The sequence below is a fragment of the Chaetodon trifascialis genome, chromosome 2 (genome assembly GCF_039877785.1).
Source record: "Chaetodon trifascialis isolate fChaTrf1 chromosome 2, fChaTrf1.hap1, whole genome shotgun sequence".
In the NCBI taxonomy this organism is placed as follows: Eukaryota; Metazoa; Chordata; class Actinopteri; order Chaetodontiformes; family Chaetodontidae; genus Chaetodon; species Chaetodon trifascialis.
The window spans coordinates 4,274,045-4,296,943 of NC_092057.1; the positions used below are offsets into that span (position 1 = coordinate 4,274,045).

At 44.9% G+C, this 22,899-nt stretch overlaps 1 protein-coding gene across 6 annotated transcripts; it reads right to left on the bottom strand.

Moving 5' to 3' along the window:
• Positions 1–42: 42 nt before the first annotated feature.
• On the bottom strand, positions 43–22,856 carry pcm1 (pericentriolar material 1). 6 transcript variants are annotated; one of them, XM_070975590.1, is made up of 40 exons: positions 22,698–22,856; positions 21,228–21,342; positions 20,681–20,929; positions 19,537–19,863; positions 17,719–17,889; positions 16,922–17,041; positions 16,436–16,622; positions 16,035–16,144; positions 15,430–15,703; positions 15,187–15,337; positions 14,657–14,875; positions 13,868–14,034; positions 13,144–13,373; positions 11,857–11,999; positions 11,611–11,740; positions 11,139–11,309; positions 10,849–11,027; positions 10,475–10,672; positions 10,113–10,383; positions 9,848–9,993; positions 9,537–9,757; positions 9,150–9,330; positions 8,751–9,058; positions 8,453–8,614; positions 8,153–8,209; positions 7,798–7,970; positions 6,976–7,107; positions 6,197–6,326; positions 5,571–5,738; positions 5,226–5,323; positions 4,935–5,069; positions 4,624–4,827; positions 4,464–4,523; positions 4,230–4,374; positions 3,015–3,163; positions 2,845–2,908; positions 2,492–2,697; positions 2,242–2,334; positions 2,025–2,148; positions 43–746 (listed from the first exon to the last, which is right to left on the bottom strand). In XM_070975590.1, the coding sequence occupies exons 2-40, from the start codon at positions 21,321–21,323 to the stop codon at positions 721–723; spliced, it is 6,375 nt and encodes a 2,124-aa protein (XP_070831691.1). In that variant the 5' UTR covers positions 21,324–21,342; positions 22,698–22,856; the 3' UTR covers positions 43–720. The 6 variants fall into 6 exon arrangements, with proteins under 6 accessions (XP_070831691.1, XP_070831720.1, XP_070831685.1 ...); XM_070975619.1 differs by having other exon boundaries at positions 9,681–9,757; positions 10,849–11,030; XM_070975584.1 differs by having other exon boundaries at positions 10,849–11,030.
• Positions 22,857–22,899: the final 43 nt, after the last annotated feature.

Sequence of the window (22,899 nt, forward strand, 5' to 3'; positions counted from 1 at the left end):
GAACAGCAGATGATGGACAAAATTTGTCAACACAAGCATTTTTGAAAGTTCCAGCATTTTATTATTTAAAACTTATGACTGCGGTCAACATTTGACTTACATGAAAATCAATGGAGATTAACGATTAACAACAAAACGGCATATAAAGACGTGTCTGAAGGGATAAAAGTTAAGTCCGAGCTTCGAGCTCTGATATAAAGGAAACAAGTGTTCAAGCTGGAGAAGTCAGCCAGGCTACAGCTGAACCTCCACCCTACTGTCATATCTTTAGGATTAGGAATCGAGAGCAGAAAAGATGAGCTGTGACAGCGATAAGGCCGGGACGACAAATAAAACTTCAACAAATAAATCACAAGTCAAACTGATCCCAGAACCAAGAAAACTAAGAACAAAGGTGGATCTGAAGAGGAGTTTCAGGACTGTGACGACTCGAACAGGCTTCACCGTCAGGACAGCAGCATCAGGTCCCCCCCCCCCCCCAACACCACCACGCGACCAGAACTCACAGTAAACATTCAGGAATAAAAGGAACTAAGTGTTGATTATGTGCAGATGTTTAGCTTCATGTATCCTGTGTGAGAGTCACAGCTACCTTGTGACAAATATGACGAGCCTTTGCTCCTTTAAACTAGCAGATAACGAATCAACACTCAGACATCCAGAGCAGACAGAAGCGTAGTGCTGCTAAAACAGTAGACTTCCAGACATCAGCACAAAGCTTTACACACTCTGGGCACCGACAGCGTCTGAAAAAGACAAAGGAAAGCACGTCATTTTCTCCAAAAGGGTCGGATTTTTGGTTTATGTTCTAGGGTTGGGCGGTAATCACGTAATAAGGTATACCATGGTATCTAAAAATAGCAACGGTATCAGTTTAATTACTGTCATAAAAAAAAATAAATTACTTTTTACTAAAAGATGACTGTGTAAAAGTACATGCTAAGAGTGAACCCGAGCAGTCGTACAGATGTTTTAACACAGGTGTGTCCACGCGCTCATCTGAGCAGAGTACCGTTATCTCGTTCAAGCATACGGAGAAACTCCTCTGTTGAAAACACTTTTTCAGCCTTTTTTCTGCTTGCTATTGTTCTTAGCTCTCATAACAGGACGAAATGCAAATAAAACAGAAAAATAACATTTCGGGCTGCTCAGCAGGGTCCTCTGTGAGCGCTCTGCTCATTCAAGAGACGGAGTGGTGAAACTAACTGCGTAGTTACGCTGGTCAATAGCTCAGCGACCCGCCCACATTCACCATAGAAACACCAATGACGATCTAGCAGGAAGTAAGCCCAGAGATAGGTTATCGCATGAAGAGCGCTCCCTCCACTTTAGAAACCCCCTCCTCTTTATGTAAACAACCAGGACCTTCGTGATTGATCTCAAACTAACACAGAGTCATAGGAGAAGACATTAGCAGCATTTTCTCGGGCTGGAATATAACTTTTGACCACAAAACAGCAAAGGTAAGACATACTTTATGATTTAGCAAAGTTTTTTCTACTACTCTTTGGCTGCTAGCTCGCCGAGTTTTCGTCGCACAGTGTGGAGGCAGACATCTTCGTGATCGTCGGACTCTCTGCTTTCATATGATATCGGGCTTTTGTGGTTTGCGGTAAGTGGTGAAATCAGCAGATGCAGTACCTTTGACGTGCGCTATTTTCGTGTTTTTGCTACATGCGCATATAATTTCTTGGGGTATGAATTATTTCGTTTCGTTTGGGTGGCAATGTTTGGTAGAGGCTTTTAGCTGAGTTATTCTGGTATGCTACAAGTTAGGATTGGTGCTTCTTAGCATGAGCATTGACCGTCTGAACCGCGCACATGTCACGCTGCCCTGCAAAGTGATTGTTAATTAGTCATGGTAATACCATATACCGCCCAACTCTATTATTTACAGACCGAAACAACAGATTACTCCAGCCTGGATGTAACCACGATAACACGACGCCGCATCTTGACTTTTGAGGCTATCTGACAGCTGCACAAACACACCTATAATGTGAACTGACAAGGGCCGTCCATACCTGGTTCCTTCAGCGCGTTTGCATTTCCCACCAGCCCGGTCAGCGATTCCGTGTTCCCGTTGAGGATCTCGACAGACAGGTTGTTATTCTGCTGCTCCTCCACGATTCTCTTCTGCAGCTCCTCCTAACGTTACAGCACAGCATCAGACAAAAGATGTCCCCCCCCCCCCCAACTTCCCTTTAATTAACACTGAACACAAACGTCTTCGTCTCTCACCTCACACATGACTGTGAGCTGCAGAGGTAGGTCGTCCACCTTCACAAAGTCTTCCTCATCCGACTTCTGACTGGTGTTACCTGAGCCCACCTCCTGCAGAGATAAAATGAATAGAACCAGTACATAAAGTATCCAGTGTGATACTGGTGACACTGGTGCCTTCACTCCAGAGAAAAAGGTAATGGTAGAACGTAGCAGTTGGTTAAATGTGAATCTGCTGAGCAGCACGTGTCTTCAGCTGCGGGCTTACGTCCACGTTGATCATGACGGGCGAGTCTGTGTCGGGGCTGCTGGTGGTGGTCGACTCCTTGGGGACATCCTGACCATGAGACACTGCAGGACTTCCTTCTGAGGCAGCAGCTGTCCCAGCGTCACCGTCCCCCTCAGGACTCTGGCACTCCGCCATGTCCCGCTCCTCCACCGTGGAATCCACAGTCCCGACAGACTTGCTGATTTCTGCGAAACAAAACAAACACAGCTCACATGATCAACAATGACGGACTCACAAAGGGTCTAAAAATGCCGCATTTCTATCTGACAAAAAGACGCTTTGACATTTTCAAGCTCGAAGGAAATTTGCTGGAAATGTCACGAGCGGCTCACCGCCTTCGTGGTCTGAACTCCTCTGTTCGGGTTTGGGCTCCAGGATTTCGCTGTGCGTCGTCCCCTGAAGCGTGACACAGTTGCACAGGTCAGACTCAGAAAAACGTGGTGAATAATCCAAGCTGTGGTTGTTTCTGAAAAATACATCTGTTTGACTGACTAACGCTGACCTCCTGCTCCACCTGTCCATCAGCAGAAGCCTGCAGGGACGTCTGGACATCAACAGGTCCGGCTTCAAACTCCTCCATTTCCTCCTCCTCGTTCTCATCCTCTCCGCTGCCGTAGTTTGTCAGAGCCTGAGTCTCTGCTTTGGAAAGACCTGAAAGAAAGATGACACAGTGTGTATGTGTGCTTATATAAAACTGCATTCAGGCAGAAGAACACATGTAAACGGCACGTTAAACGCATTTTCACTTCTTTTCTGCAAAACTGTTTTCCAGCACTGCTGAAACTAACCTCATTTAACTTAGAACAAGCACAAATTCACAATAGCCGTGACCGCGTACGTGCATGCATCCACACATTCATGCGTGCACGTGCACGCACACACACACGCACGCACGCACGCACGCACGCACGCACGCACGCACGCACGCACGCACGCACGCACGCACGCACGCACACACACACACACACACACACACACACACACACACACACACACACACACAAGGGGATTTTCATCACTTGTCAGTCTGCACCCTAAAATATAATGATTAAAATTGTGGGGACCTGTATTTTGTCCCCACATGTGAGTAATACATGGGCATGGGCACGCACGCGGGCACGCACGCGGGCACGCACGCGGGCACGCACACACAAAGGAAAAATAGTAGTGAGATTTCCCTGATTAAGTTAATTAGGTTACAGCAAATAATCGAGGAGATTCGACTCAGCTATTTTGAAACTTTCATTGCTCTTGTTGGGACCTTTGCTCCTCCTGCGATGACTCTCAGAATTGGGGGTCTTGCTTCAGGAGGCCTGGCTGGCTTGTGAAGAGGCCTTGTGTTCAGCCTTAAAAGACTTTGTGATGGTGGTGGGATCAACCACTACTCGCCTAACCCTAACATTGAATGATTTTAAATATTATTATTTATGTCCCCAAAACATGAGTAATACATGGCCACATGCACACACACAACCTCCAAGCCAAATTTCAGCCTCCTCGGTGGGGACCAACGCAGTGACTCGAGGTGGAGGTCGCAGCTAAAAACCATTCCAGGAAACTTCTCTTTGACGCTGACGGATTACCATGTTGCCGAAGTGTTGAGCTGATTTTTCACAGCATTAAGAGTTCAGTAAGAGTAAGTTAACCTGGCACATACAGGACAACACACTGATGTTATCTGGCTTTCTTTTGGGGGGGGGGGCGTTACTTCACTTACTGATCGACATCGGTATTCCTTGTCCGTCACCTTCATCCTCATCTTCAGCCTCTGAAGCTTCGCTGCTTCTGCTGTTCTTCCTCTCTGTCTGTAGGTAAAGCTCCTGGAGGGTAGAATCGGCTTCCTGCTCAGCCTCGTCTTGGTCCTGGAGGGACAAAAGGAGACATTGTAACACAGAGAACCGGTGCACTAAGTGTCACCGACAAATTCATTATCAGTCTTACAATGACCGACCTTGTCTTCATCTGTGGAGGCTGGAGACACTGACTTATTACCACCAGCTACTGTATTTTCCTAAATGGAGGCAACACAAAGAGTCAAATTAGTCTAATCCAAACACTTTTCTGTGCATTATTACCTCAAACACGAAGTGCGAATGGAAAAAGCAACCAACTTTGACGCTGTGCTTTGCTTTGCTGGGCTGCTCAGCACACTTCTTATTTTTGTGTTTGGCTGCCAAAGCGATGCTGCTGCTGTTGTCCAAATCCTGCATGAGCCTAAAGAAGGCGAGTTCATTGAAGAGGATCTCTGAGATCTCCACCAGAAGGTCCTCCCCACAGTCCTTCAGAGTCCGGCCCACAAATTTACTGAGAGAGTCCTGGAGCAGCAGGAGAGAGAGGAATGTCAGAGAGGCTGCTCCGCATTTGATCTGCCTGCTCTTGTGTCAACTGAACTTGAAGAATTTGGGACTGGCGCTGGTCCTACCTGCAGTATGCCTCCCAGCTGTCTGTGGAAAAAACGGACAAACTCTTTGCTTTCATCGTTCTGCTGGGTGAGGGTAAGAACCATGCGGCGCACAGATGTCAACAGCTGGAGGGAACACACCTCATCCATGTTTTCCTAATAAAAGAAAATATGAGCGTTACAGTGTTCACTCACAACACTGGCACACTTTTTATTGAACAGTTTAAATATAAGAAATTCACGTTGTTTCAATTTCAGTACATTCCCTGCTGACACACTTCACCCCACAGCTCCCTGTGTCGGTTATCCTACCTTAAGGAAAGGAATTACTTCAGTCATGATGGCTTTGATCTGACGATCCAGCTGCTGGGTGTCAATCTGAGGACAGCGCACGTCACTGGCTGCACCTCCTGCTCTCACACACACACACACACACACACACACACACACACACACACACACACACACACACACACACACACACACACACACACACACACACACACACACACACACACACACACACACACACACACACACACACACACACACACACACACACACACACCAAAAACAATGTCTTCAAAAATCCAGCAGAATTCGACAGTAAAGTGAAAGGCAACAGGTATTTGCAAGTGGTGTACTCAGATTGGGTACCTTCCACCTGGTCAGCGGGGTTAGCAGAAGGATGTTCAGCGTTTGAGACTTCAGAGTCACCTGCAGCTGCAGCACTGGCGTTGCAGGGGTTAAACTCAGCTTTAAGCTTCATGCGCTCATACTCCCTAATCCTGGCCAGAGCTTTGTCTAAATGAATCACCGTGTTGCCTATTAGAGCAGCAAAGAAAGGAGAGCAGGGGAGTGAAAAAGAGACAGAAACTTGATCCGAAAAGTCCAAAATCGATGAAACACGAGAGAGAAGTCTGTAATGGATCATAATGCACCTGTAACCAGATTTACATCACAGGATCAAACAAAGCATCAGCCTCACTCCTAATCCACATCACTAAAGATCCCATAATCTGAGTCCATTTTTCATTGCAAAGCAGTCCTTCCCTGAAAACTAACATTCTTTCATTTGGCCATGTAGTATTGATCCTGAGGTGTGAAGTGGTTGGTTTACCAAGACAAGAAGTCCTGCTGGGAAGAGTGGAAGCGGTACCTCAGCTTGATACAGTCAAAGGCAATAAGCAAAGCATGTGAGATGTGGAAAAGGCTACAGACAGGTGTACGCGTTTACAGGCTTCAGCTTCCAAATGAAATGCTTTCTACATGCAAAACCATACCCAGGTCGTCGTTAGCGAACGGCTCCAGGTTGGAGGAGGTTGACATGGTGCTGTCATTGTCCACGGATTCTGCATCATCCCTCTTCTTCATCGTGTCCTGTGTGAGCCTCAGGTTTTTCTCCACTACCTCCTGAAACAGGTGAGGGTTCTGTTATGAGGCACCCGCAGAATATATCTGATAATGTCCCAAAGCAAAACGTTTTCACCCCGAACTGTCTGGATTATAGAAGAATGGACGAACACCTCCCTAAAGAATTCATAGAGGCAAGAGAAACATATGCTATAAACAACAGCCATGGTGGCTTCTCCTAACTTGGACAATTAGACATTTCATCATTCATTTTTGAACCAAGGCATTATTTGGACAGACTGAAGCCCTCGCTTCCAATTAGCATAACTTCGGGGACCTTGGCCCAGAACAAAGAACACATGTCTGATCTGGCAAAAGAGTTGTGGAGAGATCAGGGTCATTTCATTACAGACAGGCTTCTGAAGTCTTGCTGTCAAGTTAAATTCAAAGACAATGAAGATGGGCGGGGGGGGGAATTAAAATCAGAGAATAAAGAGAGACATGGAGGGATGAAAAGAGACAAGGCGGGGAAGGATGAAAGGAGACAAGGCTGGGAGAGAAACCAATGAAAGATGTATTGAAATGGGAAGTGATACGTGTGAGCAGGATGACAGCATGAAAAAGGGACACAGAGAATGACATCAGGGCCGGTGGAAAGTTTGGAAATGTGTGGGAATGCCACGCTGGGAAGCAATAATGTGTTTCTTACTGCATCACTGGTAGCCAGACTCTCGCTGGGTGTGAGCTCAGACTGGGAGCCGGCAGCCCACGCCACAGGGCCGAGAGGGGGCAACTGGTCTTCAGCCGCACTCTTCTCTGCCAGGTGTCTGGTCACTATGTCCTGGCAGGAACACAGGGAGAGACGCATGTAATTACGCAGAGCTCTACGGGGGATTTCACATTTTTATCTACAGGCAGGCTCAGATTAGTTTGAAAATCCGGACTAGACTTCTCTCTCACACACATTCATCAACCTCTCACTCAAATTCATATAAGCTTTACCGGCAAGAATGTTGAAAACAAAATAGATAAATAACCACAAGATAATACACTGAAAACAGCACAGTTCATTAGAACATATACATATCAATGTGAAAGGATTGGACAAAGCAGAATGAAGCAGAAAACGGGCGTTTTTTCCTCACTCTGACTGCTCTTAACCTCTTCTTTATCTGTATGGCTTCCTCAGTGGTTTAAGACCACATCTCCGCCAGCCTTTACCCCGCAGCCGTCCTTAAAACCCACATCCTCCACCAGCCTCATGACTGCCATTTCCGACCCCTTTTCCTCCTCCTAAATTGTCTCTTCTGCAGGTCTGGTCTGCCCAAAAAAGCATTTTGTCCAGATCCTCTCAGATATGAAGGTTTAAAATGATGGAGACGAAGCCATAATTATGTCTGGAGCTAGTTTGAGAGATCAAAATCGGCAGCCGGTCACATGGCCAGAGATTCTGTGCCAAACAACCCTTCTGACCTAGATCCAAACAGCAGTTGTGCATCAGTAAGAAGCTGCATGTGTCTATACTTCTTACCTGTAGGGAATACAGTGCCCTCTGCCGTAAGTAGTCTGTGTTGAGCAGCTGCAGCTCGTGGAAGAGCTCGATCAGAAAGTGGGGACGGGACTCGTTCTGAGATATCAAGGTAGCCACCTCAGAGTAGATGGTCTCCCTCAGCGCCTCGAACAGTGAGAAGTCGCTGCTTGCATCTACAGGTTGGGGGTTTTAAAGCATGAGATTCGGATGAGCGCTTGCATAATCTCATCCATGAGCTCAAAATTTAAGAAATAATTAAAGCAAGTCTGCCAGCCTTCAAACTTAGAAGCTTTGGTTTAGGTTAAGCCAAAAAAAAGAACATGCATGGGATGTTTAGGTGGATTTATGAGTTTACCTGGTGCTTCTGTGCATGCAATTCTGTTAGAGAGGAAGGGTGTTCTCCAAGCATAGGCTGTGAGTAAGATAAATGAAGTAACAACAAAGTAAATCAACCTAAAATTAAAATGGAACGTGAGCTCATGATAAACGTGGAAAGAAAATGTGAATTAAAATGATGTCAAATGGACAAGATGTTAAAATTAGGAAAATAACGTAAAATAGGCCTAACTTAGATAATACATGTGTACAAAGAAAGAACACAGACACAGGAGGGATGAGGTGGATGCATGAGTTTCACGACGAGTGGCTGACGTACCAGAGGAGAGGTCATTTCGTTTGTGTCCGGGCTTAGTTTTGTTGTCCAGCTTCTCTTGAGTCAGCTTGTCCAACAGACTCTTATTCTGATCCTTCTGACGAGACAATGGTGCCCTCTCCTGGGCAAAGTCTGGAGTGCTGCTGACGCTGTCACTGTCATGACCTGAGGAACGCACACACGAGCGCACACACACACACACACACACACACACACAGAGGAAAAACACCAGTGAGATTTTCCTGATTAAGTCAATTAGGTGACAGCAAATAATTCAGGAGATTCGACTCCATTACGATACCTTCGCTGTTCTTGTGTCCTTTGCTCCTCCTGCGACGACTCTTAGAGTTGGGGGTCTTGCTCCGGGAGGCCAGGTTGGCTTGTGCAGAGGCCTTGCGCCCGGCCTTAAAGGTCTTTGTGATGGTGGTGGGATCAACAGGGTCAGGAATGCTGCTGAAGCTCTCCTGTGACGCCCTGTCAAATTCTTGAGGTTGGGAGTGGCGGTTGACAAAAGTGGGGGAAGAGGACGGAGACTCCTGGGGCTCTGTTTTGGACTGGTGATGCTGGACGGTGTTGTTTGCGTAGGAGGTTTTCAGCCAGCCGGCCGCTCTGGAGGGGTCACGTGAAAAGTCAATATATGATCAATAATGTTTGCACAAATAGACATAAATGCCTTTACAAGGCCAAAGGATGGACGTACCCTCTCTCTGTAGTGGCGCTGAGAGGAGAGCGCTGCAGTGGAGGAGGGAAACTCATGTACTCTGTTTTTATTGAAGTGTTGGGGTCCAGCTGCTGCTTCTGGTGGTCAGGTGTTGCCTGACCTGCTGCACCCTGAGGGAACTCGCCCATTGGAGCAGGGAAGAGTGGATATAAGTTAAAGCCTGTGGAGTGAAAGAAAAACACCAAATGAAATTTTAAATTTTAAGTGCTAATGGTCCAAAAAAAGGATCAAGTCGTGACAGGACTTTCATTTCTGCACAGCTAGCTGGCTGCACATACTTCAAATTTAAATGCAACAATGAACACCACTCTAGACATATTTTGGCTGAGAATGAAGCCCCAGAGCAAATAGAAAAGTGCATCATACTGGGAGGAAATGGGGATATGGCAGCAGTTGACATGTTGTTGGCTGAAGGATGCAGGGTAGAGGAGAAGGGGAGGAAGATGCCAGGAGAGGCCGGAGGGCCGGAGCTGGACTCCTGGGTGGAGCCCTGCTTCTGTGTCTGCCAACCTGTTGCTGAAGACAAAGTCTGCTGATGCTGCTGTTGCTGCTGCTGGCGAAGGAGGTCATTCAGGACCTGCTTTAGCCTGAGGATGATGACGGATTGAAGACCATTTAGAAAGATGAACTACTTGACAGACATAAAGTGGTGTGCTACTGTATACTATTGTTTTCACCTTTGTACGTTGTTTTGCTGCCAGGCCAGCTGGGTGTAACACTGGTTGAGCTGGTGCATGACCAGGTGGACCTGTGGTGATGACAGGTTGTTGGGTAACATGCTGTACTGACCTGTCAGCAGGGTTTGTAACATATAAGACAGAGTCTGCGGAAGAAGGTGAGAGAGAAGAAGAGAAGGTTGTATAAAAAGCAATGAGCAGAAAACAGTAACTCCACTATGAGTGTGTGCCCGTGTATGTGTGTGCATTTGTTCAGTTCACCGACCTGCTGGTCCTGCAGGAGTGTCTGACACATGCTGGTGCTGAAATCCAGCTGTCTCTGCAACTGGCTGACCTGTTCCTGCCAGTGACATGAGCCCTCTGCGAAGGAGAGCTCAGAGGCCCAGCACAGGTTCTCTTGCCGCCGGGTGCCTCCGAGCTGGCTCGCAGACTGGTTCAAGCTTCTTGACTGCTGCTGCTGCTTGGCCTTAGTCTTGTTATGAAGTGATGGATTCACACCACCTTCACCTGCGAAGGCTGGTGGAGGCTTCAGATTGCTGAAAATACAAAAACAGGAGCATATTATTTTGAAAGACAGCTCACAGAGGTCAGTGCGATACAGTTCCTTCTGCCTCCCCTTCGTCTGACCTTCCTTGATTCTTCCTGTTACTGTAGGAGCAGTGGTTCCTGCTGGTTGAGTAGATGTGAATGTCATCATCAGAGCTGCTCTCTGCGCATTCTTCATGCTCCTCTTCCTCCTCCGCACCTGTCTCTGAGCGATATTCATCCTCATCGTCTTCATCATCATCAAGGTGGCAGGGAGTGGAACCCCATGTGGCCATCGTTCTAACAAATGGAATAATCATTCATATTAAATACCTTCTCTTGCTTAAAAAAGGGAACAAGAAACAAACAGGAAAGAAATGCCACCCAATCACAACAGCTTTCACAATACGCCTGAGCATAGAGAGCTCATGTTGTACGATGTGGCTGCTGTGTGGGTTCTGCAGTATGTCTCCTACCTTTCATCCCTACTGATAGGCTGTGAGGGCGTAGCAAGGCCCTCTGGGTCATCCATCTGCCTCGGAGAGTCACTGAGACCGCTGCGCCTCTGGTGTTCAGCCATCAAAGACTCCAGGTGCTTTCTCCGCTGCCGCAGCTCTTCCCGCAAAATCTGGTGGCGACGCATCTCCGACCAAAGCTGCTGACAATGCAAGGACAGAGGGGAAGAGCTGACCGTGAGCAGATCTCATTTTGACATTTGAATAGTGGTATCCAGGGGTCTTCATGTGTGCGAGGTGGAGTCTGTTACCTCATTGTCGGTGACTGAAGATGTGGCTGCCTCTGGGGCAGTGGGCTTGAGCACGGCTGAGTTGGTTTTGGGTCCGGAGGAAGAGGAGACCTGGACCGTGACTGGAGTGGAAGCTGTAACTGGAACCTTCCTCAGCAAGCCCTGCTGACTCACTGTGCTGGACACAGACGACTAGAAGGGAAACCACAAAAAGCTGCCAGTTTATTGGGTGCACCTGGCTAAAACTAACGCAGTCTAATACAACAGCCATGTAAAAAATCCTTTGTGAAGGTCATCATGTTCAGTTTTTGCTGAATCCATTTTGGAGGCTATACTTTCTTGTGATTTTTACGGAGAGGTGTTCTTCTTATGTAGTCCACCTGAACCACGTTTTTCAACACAATGATTCTACTTCTTATCAAATCCTACTTTGGATTCTCACCGCATTATTTGAGTGTGTGTGAGTATGTGCGTGTATGTGTGTGTGAAATACCTGAAAGTCCGGGCAGGCCCACTGCAGGTCCTGGATCTTGCCTTGGATTTCAATGAGCCTCTGTCGCTCCTCGTGGAGCTGCTTCAGCTCCTGCTTCTGCTGACGCAGCTTCTCCTCATACAGCTTCTCCCTGTGTCCAGAAGAGTTTCATGCAATGCCGATGAATCCATTCAACACACAAGCAACCAGTCAGCATTCAGAATACAGTCTGAGCAATGTTCTGGGACATCCACATAGATGCTGTACCTCGCCTTGCTGGAGAGAATGACTTCTCTGGGATTCTGTTTAGATACAGTCCCCGGAGACGCAGCCATGGTAGCTCTGGTATTATTTGGCTGCTGATGTAAAACTTCATCCTCATGAGCCGTTGTTCCATCTGTGTCATCACTCTGGATACAGACAGAAACACGTCATTCACACGGTGTCCATCTTAAGGTTGAGCGAGTGTTTCTATACTAGAAAATGTGTAATTGTTGATGTGAAGAGAGAGACACCACCTCCACTGTCCAACACTTTACTGCTGCTACAGATTAACTTTTTCACATTTTTCCTTGTAATCAAAGGCTCATTATTTGTTTTAAGGTGTCTTTTTCTTATTCTCATAAATAAGTGGCCAAACAAAATGCAACATGTAACCCTGCATCCATTTAAAGTAAGTCAGAAATTCAACACCTGGGGGCTTTAACAACCTTTCTTTTCATTTTCACAGAGCTAACACCTCCATGCCCGTTACTAGGGTTGCCTTCGTCAACAAAAATTATGACTAAATATCGCCGTCAACGAACCTTTATCACGTGACGAAAACGAGACAAGACAAAATGTTCTAACGTTATTTCCTCTCGTTTAGTCGTGTTGTTCTTATTATTTTGCAGTATTTCTGTTTCCTGTGTCTCCTGTCTCACTTCAGGGGCTGCTTCAGGTCGCACTGCGCAGTCGCAGACGACGTCACGGCATTAGTTTCCACTCGCGGCATTATTTAGAAGATGCAGCTGCAGTAGGTTAGCGTTAATGACAGACAGCTGACACAGAGAACGGGACCGATGGCTGGCCGGCTTTGGTTGGTAAAATAAATATATGTGAATTCAAATCAGAGCGTCTTCGTGTCTGGAATGGATGTATTCTTGAGTCTATAAGCTAACAATAATATAATAATAAGACAACCTAGTTTGAATTGTGAAATGGGTTTGGCTAAAAGAAAATTTTGGTTTCATCTATACTACTAGATACTATATTGACTGGGTTAAATAGAATTGCATTACTAAATTTTCATTGACTAAAACTCGACTAAAATGTCATCAGTTTTCATCGACTAAAACTAGACGAAAATAGTCACGGATAATTCTGACTAAAATGAGACTAAAATGCTCAGACATTTAGTCGACTGAAACTTGACTAGACTAAAAAGAGTATGAACGTGACTAAAACTAATAAAAACTAAAACGACAGCTTGACACAAAGACTAGACTAAGACTAAAATTAAAACAGGTCACCAAAAACAACACTACCCGTTACAGAAGCTGTCACCTGCCTCACCTGGACCATGGCCACCAGCTCCTGAAGCTGCCGGAGCTTCTGCTTCGCTGTGTGCCGATGAACCTTCTGAACAAAACCTTCGTCGTTCCCCAGACTGCTTCTTCGACTAGAGCCCGACACCTCACTGTCTGGAGCCGCAGCCTGCGCCCCTGCCTCGTTATCAAGACCGTCTTCGTCTTCATCGTCATCCTTCACCCGATTGTAGGGGGTGTCCCGATTGTACTGGCACTCTGAATGAGAGGAAGGTTTTAGATGTAGAATCTGGATTCTGTAAAATGATCTAATTTGAAGGCAGGATGTTACAGACATGTCAAAATGCATGGAGGTTGCTGTTAATGGAAGTTCATTTACGATGACATTTTCAAATAATTGAGATTTAATGTTTGAAAATCACATCAACAATAATGATAATCCATTCTACAGCGCGATACAGCATATCTGTGTGCCAACACAAGCCTGAATGAAAGACAGTTTGAAATAAAGTGCTGATTATCAGACGGAAGGATAACAGTCAGCTGCAGGCGAAGGCGATGTCGGTAGCTTTTAGAATATTAAAGGGACTCAAGTGCTGAACAAAATAACCAATTTCACTGCTTTTAGTTTTATGTATACCATCAAATCTTTCTGCTACCCATTTACCTTAAAGGGAAAAATGCAATGATACATAATGAACGCCCAGAGGGAAGATTACCACCAGCTGTAACGTGGATCTGCGTCAGTGTACCTATGGCTGATGGGATGTTGAGGCTGCGGAGATTGGCTGCTGACCGGTTGTTGATCTCACACTCAGTGTTGAGTCTGCCATCACGGTTGTTGGTGGCACTAGTCCTGACAGTGCGCCCGTTGCTCAGGCTGTTCAAGTCCGTCCAGTTCCCACTGCGCTGTGGGTTTCTGAACAGATTAACCACAGCGACTGTTATGGAAACATCACAATGCCGGGAGTAGAATTACAAACACTGTGACCTGAAGCCAAACGCTATCATAATGTAACATGAGACCAACAACAAAGCTTCCCCCTCCTGTTGGCTGCGTTTCAGTGTAATTTTAACAGAAGCTCAATCTGTGTATAATGCAAAGTTGTAAGTAACAATTACTGTCATTAATCTTATTTTCCCAATAACTGATCAATCGCTGGTCTAGAAAAAAATCTATTACGATTTCCAACAGCTCAAGGTGATGCTGTCAAATATCTTCTTTTGACTAATCAACAGGCTAAAGCCCCAAATAATCTAATTTAATATAATGTAATGTCAGGAAAAGCAGCATTTTCTCCCATTTGAGAACCAAAAGCATAAAACGCCTGGCATCTTTGCCTGAAACTGGATCAATCTATCCATCCAATCAATAATACAAACAGCTGCCAATTCATTTTCTCTCCATCAGCTAACAGATTAACTGACTAATCATGCAGCTCCAGCATCAGGATTAATCTCGATGAAAATCCAGTCATTTATTTATTTAAAAAAACTGTCATTTCATTTAAATCACTATGAATTAATGTGGACAAACACACCTGATGTTAGTTACAGGATGGCGGTTCTCCTGCTCAGAGTCAAACATGGCCTCGAACATAGAGCTATCCTCTGTCTCATCTTCCTCATCCTCCTCCTCTTCATCATCGTCCTCTTTCACATTCTCGTTGACCGCATCCACCATCATGTCAGAAGTCTGCTCGTAGTACTGAACCAATTCACGCAGCTCATTCAAACGCTTGTGGACCTCCTTTAGCTTCCTGCAGGGAGCAGAAAGGAACAACTGTGTGACTGAGATGCAAATGAAGACTAAGCTTAATAATTAAAAAGGTTGTGTGACACGTCAGGACAATCCCCCCTCTGCTAAAGCATAAAGGCACCCACAGAAAAGCTGCCCTATAAAGAGTGGAGGGTGAGCATCTCGTTCAACAACACTTGTCAACAAGAGGACATGTAGTAGTTTTGTGGCTGCAAGGTTTCACTACACCACCCCCACTCTGTACACCTGCCTGCGGCTGATATCTGACCTGCCTGTTTAACTGCTTGAAGCTGCGAGCGTTTTCGTGCGTACCTGAGCTTGTCTGTGGAATTGGAGCTGTCCTGGCGTTGTGTGAGTGAAGGATGAAAGGACGTGGAAGCTGAAGCCCCATTAGAGCAGAGAGCAGACGGACAATCTGAAGATCCTCCCATGCTCCGACTGCACTGTGTTGACAAGCCACGGCCTGAAGGGAATCACATGCAGTTCAATCACATTTTATATGGGGAAAAAAACACAAAATGACTGTGAAAAAAAAGCCTTCAGACGCACTCTTACATGAGTTATTATTGAGTGTCTGGTCTCTGAGTGAGTGCAGCTCCTGCAGGATCTTGTCCATGGTTTGTTTTTTGTCTTGGAGTTCTTGGAGCTTGGTGAGTTTGGCGCTGGCAGCCGTTGGGCCTGTGTCTAGGCCGGTGTGGGGACCAGAGGCAGAGTGGAGGAGAGGCCTGTGTTGAGGTGGACCAACAGCCTGGGGGGCCCTAGACCAGCACACCTCTCGAGAGAGGGAAAGGCTCTCTGCCTGACGACGGTTGTCCGGCACTGCTTTAGTCTACAAGGTATAAACAATGGAAAACGTGAACCATATATCTGCTATGAAAGCTGTAAAACACATTTCCTGATAACATAAATACTTTAAATATAGCTAGTTGACATAGCTTCTCAAATGAGAGGCAGACGAGGGGTGGACATACCAACATCACGGACTATAGTCTCTTCATCAAATTGTACGAAATAAATATCCTGACACACTGACATTGACATAGTGCTGCAATAGTTATTAATAATTATTTAAAGACTGCAATGCACGAGTCAGAACACAGTTCAATATAGGACATGTTTGTATGTGGTTTTATGAAAAGATACTGCAGATTGCACAGTACCTGAGAGTCATGCAGCTGGTTGTGGAACCGCTGGATCAAATCGTTCAACTCGTCATTCAGTTCTGACGTGATGCTGAGGCCTGAAACACTGCCCGTGGTTTCTGTAACAACTAGTGACAGGCGCACATGGAAAAGGAGTTAAACACAGGAAGCTGTTTATGTCAATCATTCAGCATTACTTTAAGTGGTTCGAAACATATTTATCAGAAAATACTGACACATAACTATTCCTCCATAACATCATCAGTTCTTGCAATTACATTTTCATTTAAGAGGATTTCGACTTAGTCTGGATGCATCTCTGCAAGAAAAGTCATGTACACAACTTTTTTCTTTTGAAAAAAACAAAACAAACTAATTGATAGTGAATGGGCCTCTAACTCTGTTAGTGTGCATCTCACCAGTGTCTTCAATCACAGCAAGTGCTTGCTCTGCACTGTCCTGCATGGCCATTAGTGCTTCCTGTCGGCCCTGCAGGGCCCTGAGCTGCTCCTGCTGCTCCAGCATCTTCTTCAGCAGCTCATGCTGCTTACGTAGATTCTCCAACTCTTCCTTCTGGTCGGCTCGCACCGTCTCTGCCCTCCCTCCCTACAGAATTCAAACCCACATAGCATTACAAACACTGAAAAGCAGCACTGCGGTGCTACTCCACAGAAAAGCAAAACAGGCCTGTCAGGTACGGACACAGCAGATGAGACTAGCCTACCATGACAAAAGCAAAGGAGATGGACAAATTGCTTAGTTTTTATTCCCCCTTGTCCCCTGCATTTAAAGACAAGTTAGAATTACCTCATACAAATAATAAGTAATGCTTATGTGTAATGCAACAGAGAGCAAGGGTAGAAAGTGACAGATTCTTTGAAAGCAGTCTAAAAAAAGCTACACACCGTTGCATTTGAGGTGTCTGAAAAGCGGACCTCAATGTTAACAGAAGTACTCTCTGCCAGTGAACCTGAGCCCACCGCAGAGTCCAGGGTCCCCACATCATCCTCCTCATTCTCCCGTGTCTATAGAGACAGTGGAAAGAACAATCAGTAACTCACGGGCAGCTGAATAGGAAAGTATTCAGTACACAGATGTTGTACAATCCTGTGGCATTGTTAAAATAACACCTCAGTGGCTGAAAGTGATTCAAAATGCAACGTGCTCCCCCAAATGCTCCATATATGCAAATGGCTGCATATAGGAGCTGTTGAAATGTGGCATTGTGGGAAGCAAAAAACACCTGTAGTGAATTTAACAGAATGCATAATGAAAAATACTGTTCCACATATTCCACAGAACTATGAAATATGTAGTTGTAGCTCTTTAGTGAAAGTTCTTTTCACCGGACTTCCTGATTGGAGAGATTCAGATATGTTGGCCTTCAACAGAATTTCACAGTAAAAGAAAGGTAATCACTGGATAACGGTACCCAAGGTAGCATGCAACTGAATGTCCTAATTTTATCATCACATGAATCATTAGTTGTACTGATTCAGGCCACAGTGACAGACAACCATTAAACGGATATGTGTGGCAAGCCGCCAAGATGAAAACACATGCAGGCTCCATTTCAACCATGAATTAGGTACAAAACGGGTGAAAGACCACATTTTACTGAAACTGTGTACCTCTGCCTGACAGCATGAGAAAGCAAAGAACCAGATTCGCTCTAAAAAAGATAAAGAAGGAACAGACTAACCAGCATTTTCTGCAGGAACCGTAAATAGGACTTCTCCTGCTCCTTGAGGTGGTCGATGAGATGGGAGAGACGCTCCACGTTGGCCGGCACATCATTCTTCTCCACCAGGTCATCCCGCATGGAGCTGGCCTTACTGATGTACTCCCGGATCTGTACCAGTTTGCTCACCACCTGAGACCGTGCAAAGAGAGGCGGGTGGTGTATGGGTGTGGGTTTCAGAAGAGTAAATGAAAAGAAGACAGAGAAAGACGTAAGGAAAGGTGAGCGAGCATCTGTAGCGACGGCTCAGACTGGGTGAAACAAGGGCAGAAAGGGGGTTGGGCAGAATACTCGCTGGGCACCAAGGGTGGCATATTTATAAATTGCCCTAAATACAAGCGAGTTTCCGCTGCACCAGCTCTCCCTCACTTTCATCCTAGTTCTGGTTTCAGAGCAGTCCTGAGAGCAGTGATACACAGACTATGCAATGTCTGCATACAGTATGAAAAGGGACTGAAAAGGAATTCATTCTTAGAATTATTGTTGTTGTTGTTGTTGTTGTTGTTGTTGTTGTTGTTGTTGTTGTTGTTGTTGTGTAGGAAAAATATCTGCTCACATTGTTGTAGTTTCATGTCTTCTAAAAGATGTTACTTCAGAGACAAACTTCATTGATTGCACCTTTAAATTTGTTAAAATAGGAACTAGAATGATCACCTCACAGTTGAATGCCTCCACCAACCAGCCAAGCTCCATTTAAATCAATGAAACATACAATATATGTAATGAAGACTTTGAGGGTATTTAATAAAAGATACTAAGTGTATTTATTTATTGAAATGGAGGTTATCACTATACTGACATGTATGAATAATTTCCAGTGAGAAACACGCTGGCTTCACTTTGATCATTTTTACAGTGGAGTAAATATGACTGATAGAGAGCTTCGTTACGTGGTCAACATCAATAACCTGAAGCTCAACATCAGCAAAACCAGTGAGGCTGTGGTGGACTACTGGAATGATCGGAGGACCCATGTCCTGGTTGTCATCCAGGGAGAGGACGTGAAGAGGTTGCACCCATACAAGTACCCTGGGGTACGAATCAATTAAAAAATCTGGTCTGGACTCACAATAGTGAAGCCCTCTTCAGGAAGGTCCAGAGCAGATTGTTCCACCTGAGAAGACTCAGATCCTCCAGTGTGTGCAACAAACTCTGACAGCTCATCCATCAGTGTGTAGTAGCCACTGCTCTGATTTTTCGCGGTGGTGTGTGGGGATGGTGGTGATGGACAGACATACAGACAACTCGAAAAACACAATACTTCCAGCTCCAGGCGCGGAGGCATAAATACTCATCTTTCTCAAAACAAAGTACATTAAATCAGTATGACACATTTTACAGTGTCATCTGTCTTTGTAATTTGGGTGTGTTTTCCATCAAAACATGCTCTAGATCCATGCCTTTTTTCAAAGACCCAATTTATTACAAGTTAATGAAGTTATTTTCTAAATCTTTTTAACCACAGCACGGTTCTATCTCGACAATTATTAGATGAAATTGCTGCTATGAAATTTTAGATTAAAGATACCTTAATATTAAAGTTCTTCAGAGGATAAAGTCTAATTACTTTGGTGATCCTCTGACCTTTCCTCGAGCACCACCAGCAGTTTTCACTTATTCAGTAAAATATTTCAGCATTTACTTGACGGACAGATTTGTGTGTTTTTGAGACCAACACCTCATTGTTGCACTCATCCATACCCACGCTCAGATTACAATGCATCTTTAACAGCAAGAGCTGACTATAATAACCTAAGTAACAACAAAACAAAGCGTTACCTGGCTGCTGTCTATTCTTGGCTCTGCTCTCCCATATTCTCTGTGTGACAAAGGCCCTCTCTCAATGCCACCGCGGCTGAGCCTCGGAGTATCCTTGGCAGGAACCAAAGGGGTTAACGTATCCCTGAATCCTGGGCTCTGCTTCTTAGTTTCCTTGGTGATAGCTGGTGTGGCTGGGGCAGAGGCCGAGGGAGGGAGCAGCTCCTTGCTTTTGTTAGTGTTCACATGCAGAGGTAGGAAGTTGTAGGGCTTTTTATTCTCTCCAGCTAACTGCCGCTGGTTGTTGGCGGCTGTGACACGCCCCTGGGAGTCACTGCCAATGCTCCTCTGAGTAAGAAAAGAAGATACAAGTCAGGCAAATCACCACTCAAGATTCTAGATACATCCTCTTAGAAAATGACATACTGTTAAGTGTCTCCATTTTCTACTTCAGATCTCCACAGTTCATTTAATGGATGTAAGAAGGTGGAACTTTTCAATATGCTGCTATGGATGACTTTGCAACTGGCATGATTTATTAGCGCAGTAAAAACAATGCACCTGCTGCATTGATACAAAATCCTCTCTCTGACTTCAGCCTTGTCAACCATACCTTGCTCTGCCATTCTGCCACCATCACTTCCACAGCAGAACAGGGTCAGCCAAACATCTCAGTACCAAACTTTGAAAAAATACTCAGCTAATACTTCCTCAACAGTGCATTGGCATTTTATCACTGAAGAAGAACTACAAATTTTTATTTCTTTCGACATTATCTTTAAAAATGTTATTCCATGTCCTTGACATTCCACAACAGGCACTAGTAAAGCATGAAGCATGAGAGGAATAGCTAAATTATCGATGTTTTCAATGCCCTGGGAATAGAAAAAAGATGGCGTCCATGGTGGAGGGTTCATTCCTTTTGAGTACTGGGTTCAGAGATAAACTGCTGTTGTTATTAGTCACATCGTCTGCTCATTGTGATATCTCTGTGCACAGAGTTTCTGTCCACACTTTCTATATCTACCAGAGTCACTTGTGGCACTTCATGCAAAAAAAATTACTAATTAAATTCTATCCTTGCATTCCTGGGATGTGAATTAACAACAATGCATTGAGCTTGTGAAACAAAGAGAATTTCAGATGGGGTATAGCAGCTTTTTACCTCATCCAAGTCTGTGAAATTGATCCTCTGACGCAGCTTGTCCAGCTCAGCCTGGTCTGGTACAGACATCTGAGTGGTGTATTTGATGTGGGGAAAGGAATGAGGAGTGCGTGCTCTCCTGCGACCGGCCCCAGGGGTGGACTCCGGCGAAATATCATTAGTCAGGCGGCTCTCCACCACTGCAGCTGACAGCTTCTTCTTGTTCTTCTCTGAAGATCGGTTGGCTTTCTTCTGCTGTACGCCCCAATCCTTATCAACAGAAAAAACATTGGCACTGTTAATTATTATGTATGTTTACTTTTATAGGGACAGATGCACATTGTGTATAACACACAAATCAGATCTATAACGGCATCAATAAGCCATGATAGTGACATGGCAGTGAGAGATATTTTAGAGAGAAACGTGTACTTTACAGTGTGAAATACTTAATTATGGTGAAAGTGTAATAAAGGCTAGAGGTGTTGCAGACACCCTCAGATGATAACATCATGTGGAAATGAAACAAACAGTCTTTTGTATTCGATGAGGTTCTGACAGCCTTTACCATGTTGTTGAGTCGATCTTCCAGACTGCCATTGGTTACTGTCCAGTTGTGCAGCTCTTCTGCACTGTCATCAAAAGGAGTGCCTCCAGTTGCCATGTCACCCCCTTACAGCTTGCTGGAATTCACAACAAAATGCATACTGACCACGACACAGAGCACTACCACCGAACAACATCTGCATTAAAAACACTGTGGGAAAAAGGACTCTGCCTACTTTCAGTTTGCTGGAATTCAAAACAACATATCATCTTACAACACCTTACAACAGAACAAAAAGCACGTTATAAAACCTTAGCTACAATAAAAGAACAATCAAGAAAGGGACTTTAAGCATTTCAGAATGTGGAAACATGTCAGGTGAGGTTAACTATCTTAGCTAACGTTAACTAATGTCCATACTTGTCACTGTAACGTTAATCTAACGTTTCTACCTAAAAACAACAGCAAACTTTAACTATGATTAAACTTGTGAAATGGATTACAACGTATTGCTCATCATATATAACAAATTGCTATGACCGTTGACGCTAGGTAATGTTAATAACGCAGAAATGAGGTTTAGAGAACCAACTGCAACTGTTGGGGCTAACGTTAACAGTTGCACTGAAGAATCAAATACGCCATTTCTCACCAAACAGCCGTTAACTTTAGCTAACGTTAGCTCTCCAATCACGACCAGCTTGACATCAGTCCACACACCGTATGGCTGCTGGCTACCTTTGTGACCTGTCTGTTAACGTTAGCTGCCGTTGGGTATTGTGCGTGTGGCCCGCTCGGATTCCCGGGGAAAAACAATGAGATATTTCCTTCACCACGCTGCCAGTTAGCACGAGCTCTCTGCCTCTGCTCCCCGCAGGGACACTCGTTATTGTTAGCTTAACGGGCAGAAAGTGCCGTGCTGTAACCAGTAACTTACAGCACCCGTAGTAAGCTTGAACAGACGTTAAAATGAGAGAGTACGTAGCAGTTAGCTTGTTATTGGTGAACTTTACCTGCATAACATTTGTGACCTAGTTCCGTTTCACAATTACCATGGCAACACGCAATAACCCCCATTCTGCACACAAGCTAACTCAAGGGGATCCTGTATTGATCGAATATCCCAAAATACAGCGTTTTTGTCGCGAACCTTGTCATGAGTCGCGAAAGTTGCCGACCTTGCTGTGGTAGCTCGCTAATGCGACCTAGCTTGCTAAGAGCTGCTCAGCAGAGAGCTAACTTTAAAATGCCTCGATAAAAAGTTCAAGCAAAGAAGCGTCCCACTCGCGTTGACATAAGCAAAGCTAAACTTCAAGCTTAGAATTGGGTTAGTTATGGCACTAAGCTTGGATTTACAAACTGTCAGGACAAACTAATGTTAACCTTAGCTAACGACAAACAGCAGTGTAAAATACTAGCTTTTAGTCATGTAATTTAAAACTGCGCTTGCTAAGTTAGCTTACAGTTGAAAACAGGGAAGATGGATATTACCATTCAGAGAGAAAGTGGAGCAAATGTCGTCGCCTAGCGCCTCATATATTGCAGTTAAGATTTCACAGATCCTCTTGGAGTCTGGTAAAAGCCATTTGATAAATAATAACGTCTTATCTGTCCCAAAACGCAGCAAGTCATGGATGTGATTGTGGCCTGATAACGTCATAAACACTCCCAAACAGCAGGTGGCAGTATACAT

Excerpts from the sequence above, each read along its gene's own strand:
- pcm1 (XM_070975584.1), bottom strand. The coding sequence starts at position 21,323 with ATGGCAACTGGAGGCACTCCTTTTGATGACAGTGCAGAAGAGCTGCAC. Across the intron at positions 11,310-11,610 it reads GGGCCTGCCCGGACTTTCAG|TCGTCTGTGTCCAGCACAGT; the intron begins GTATTTCACACA and ends TTTCCCTTCTAG. Across the intron at positions 2,698-2,844 it reads GAGTTCAGACCACGAAGGCG|AAATCAGCAAGTCTGTCGGG; the intron begins GTGAGCCGCTCG and ends TTTGTTTCGCAG.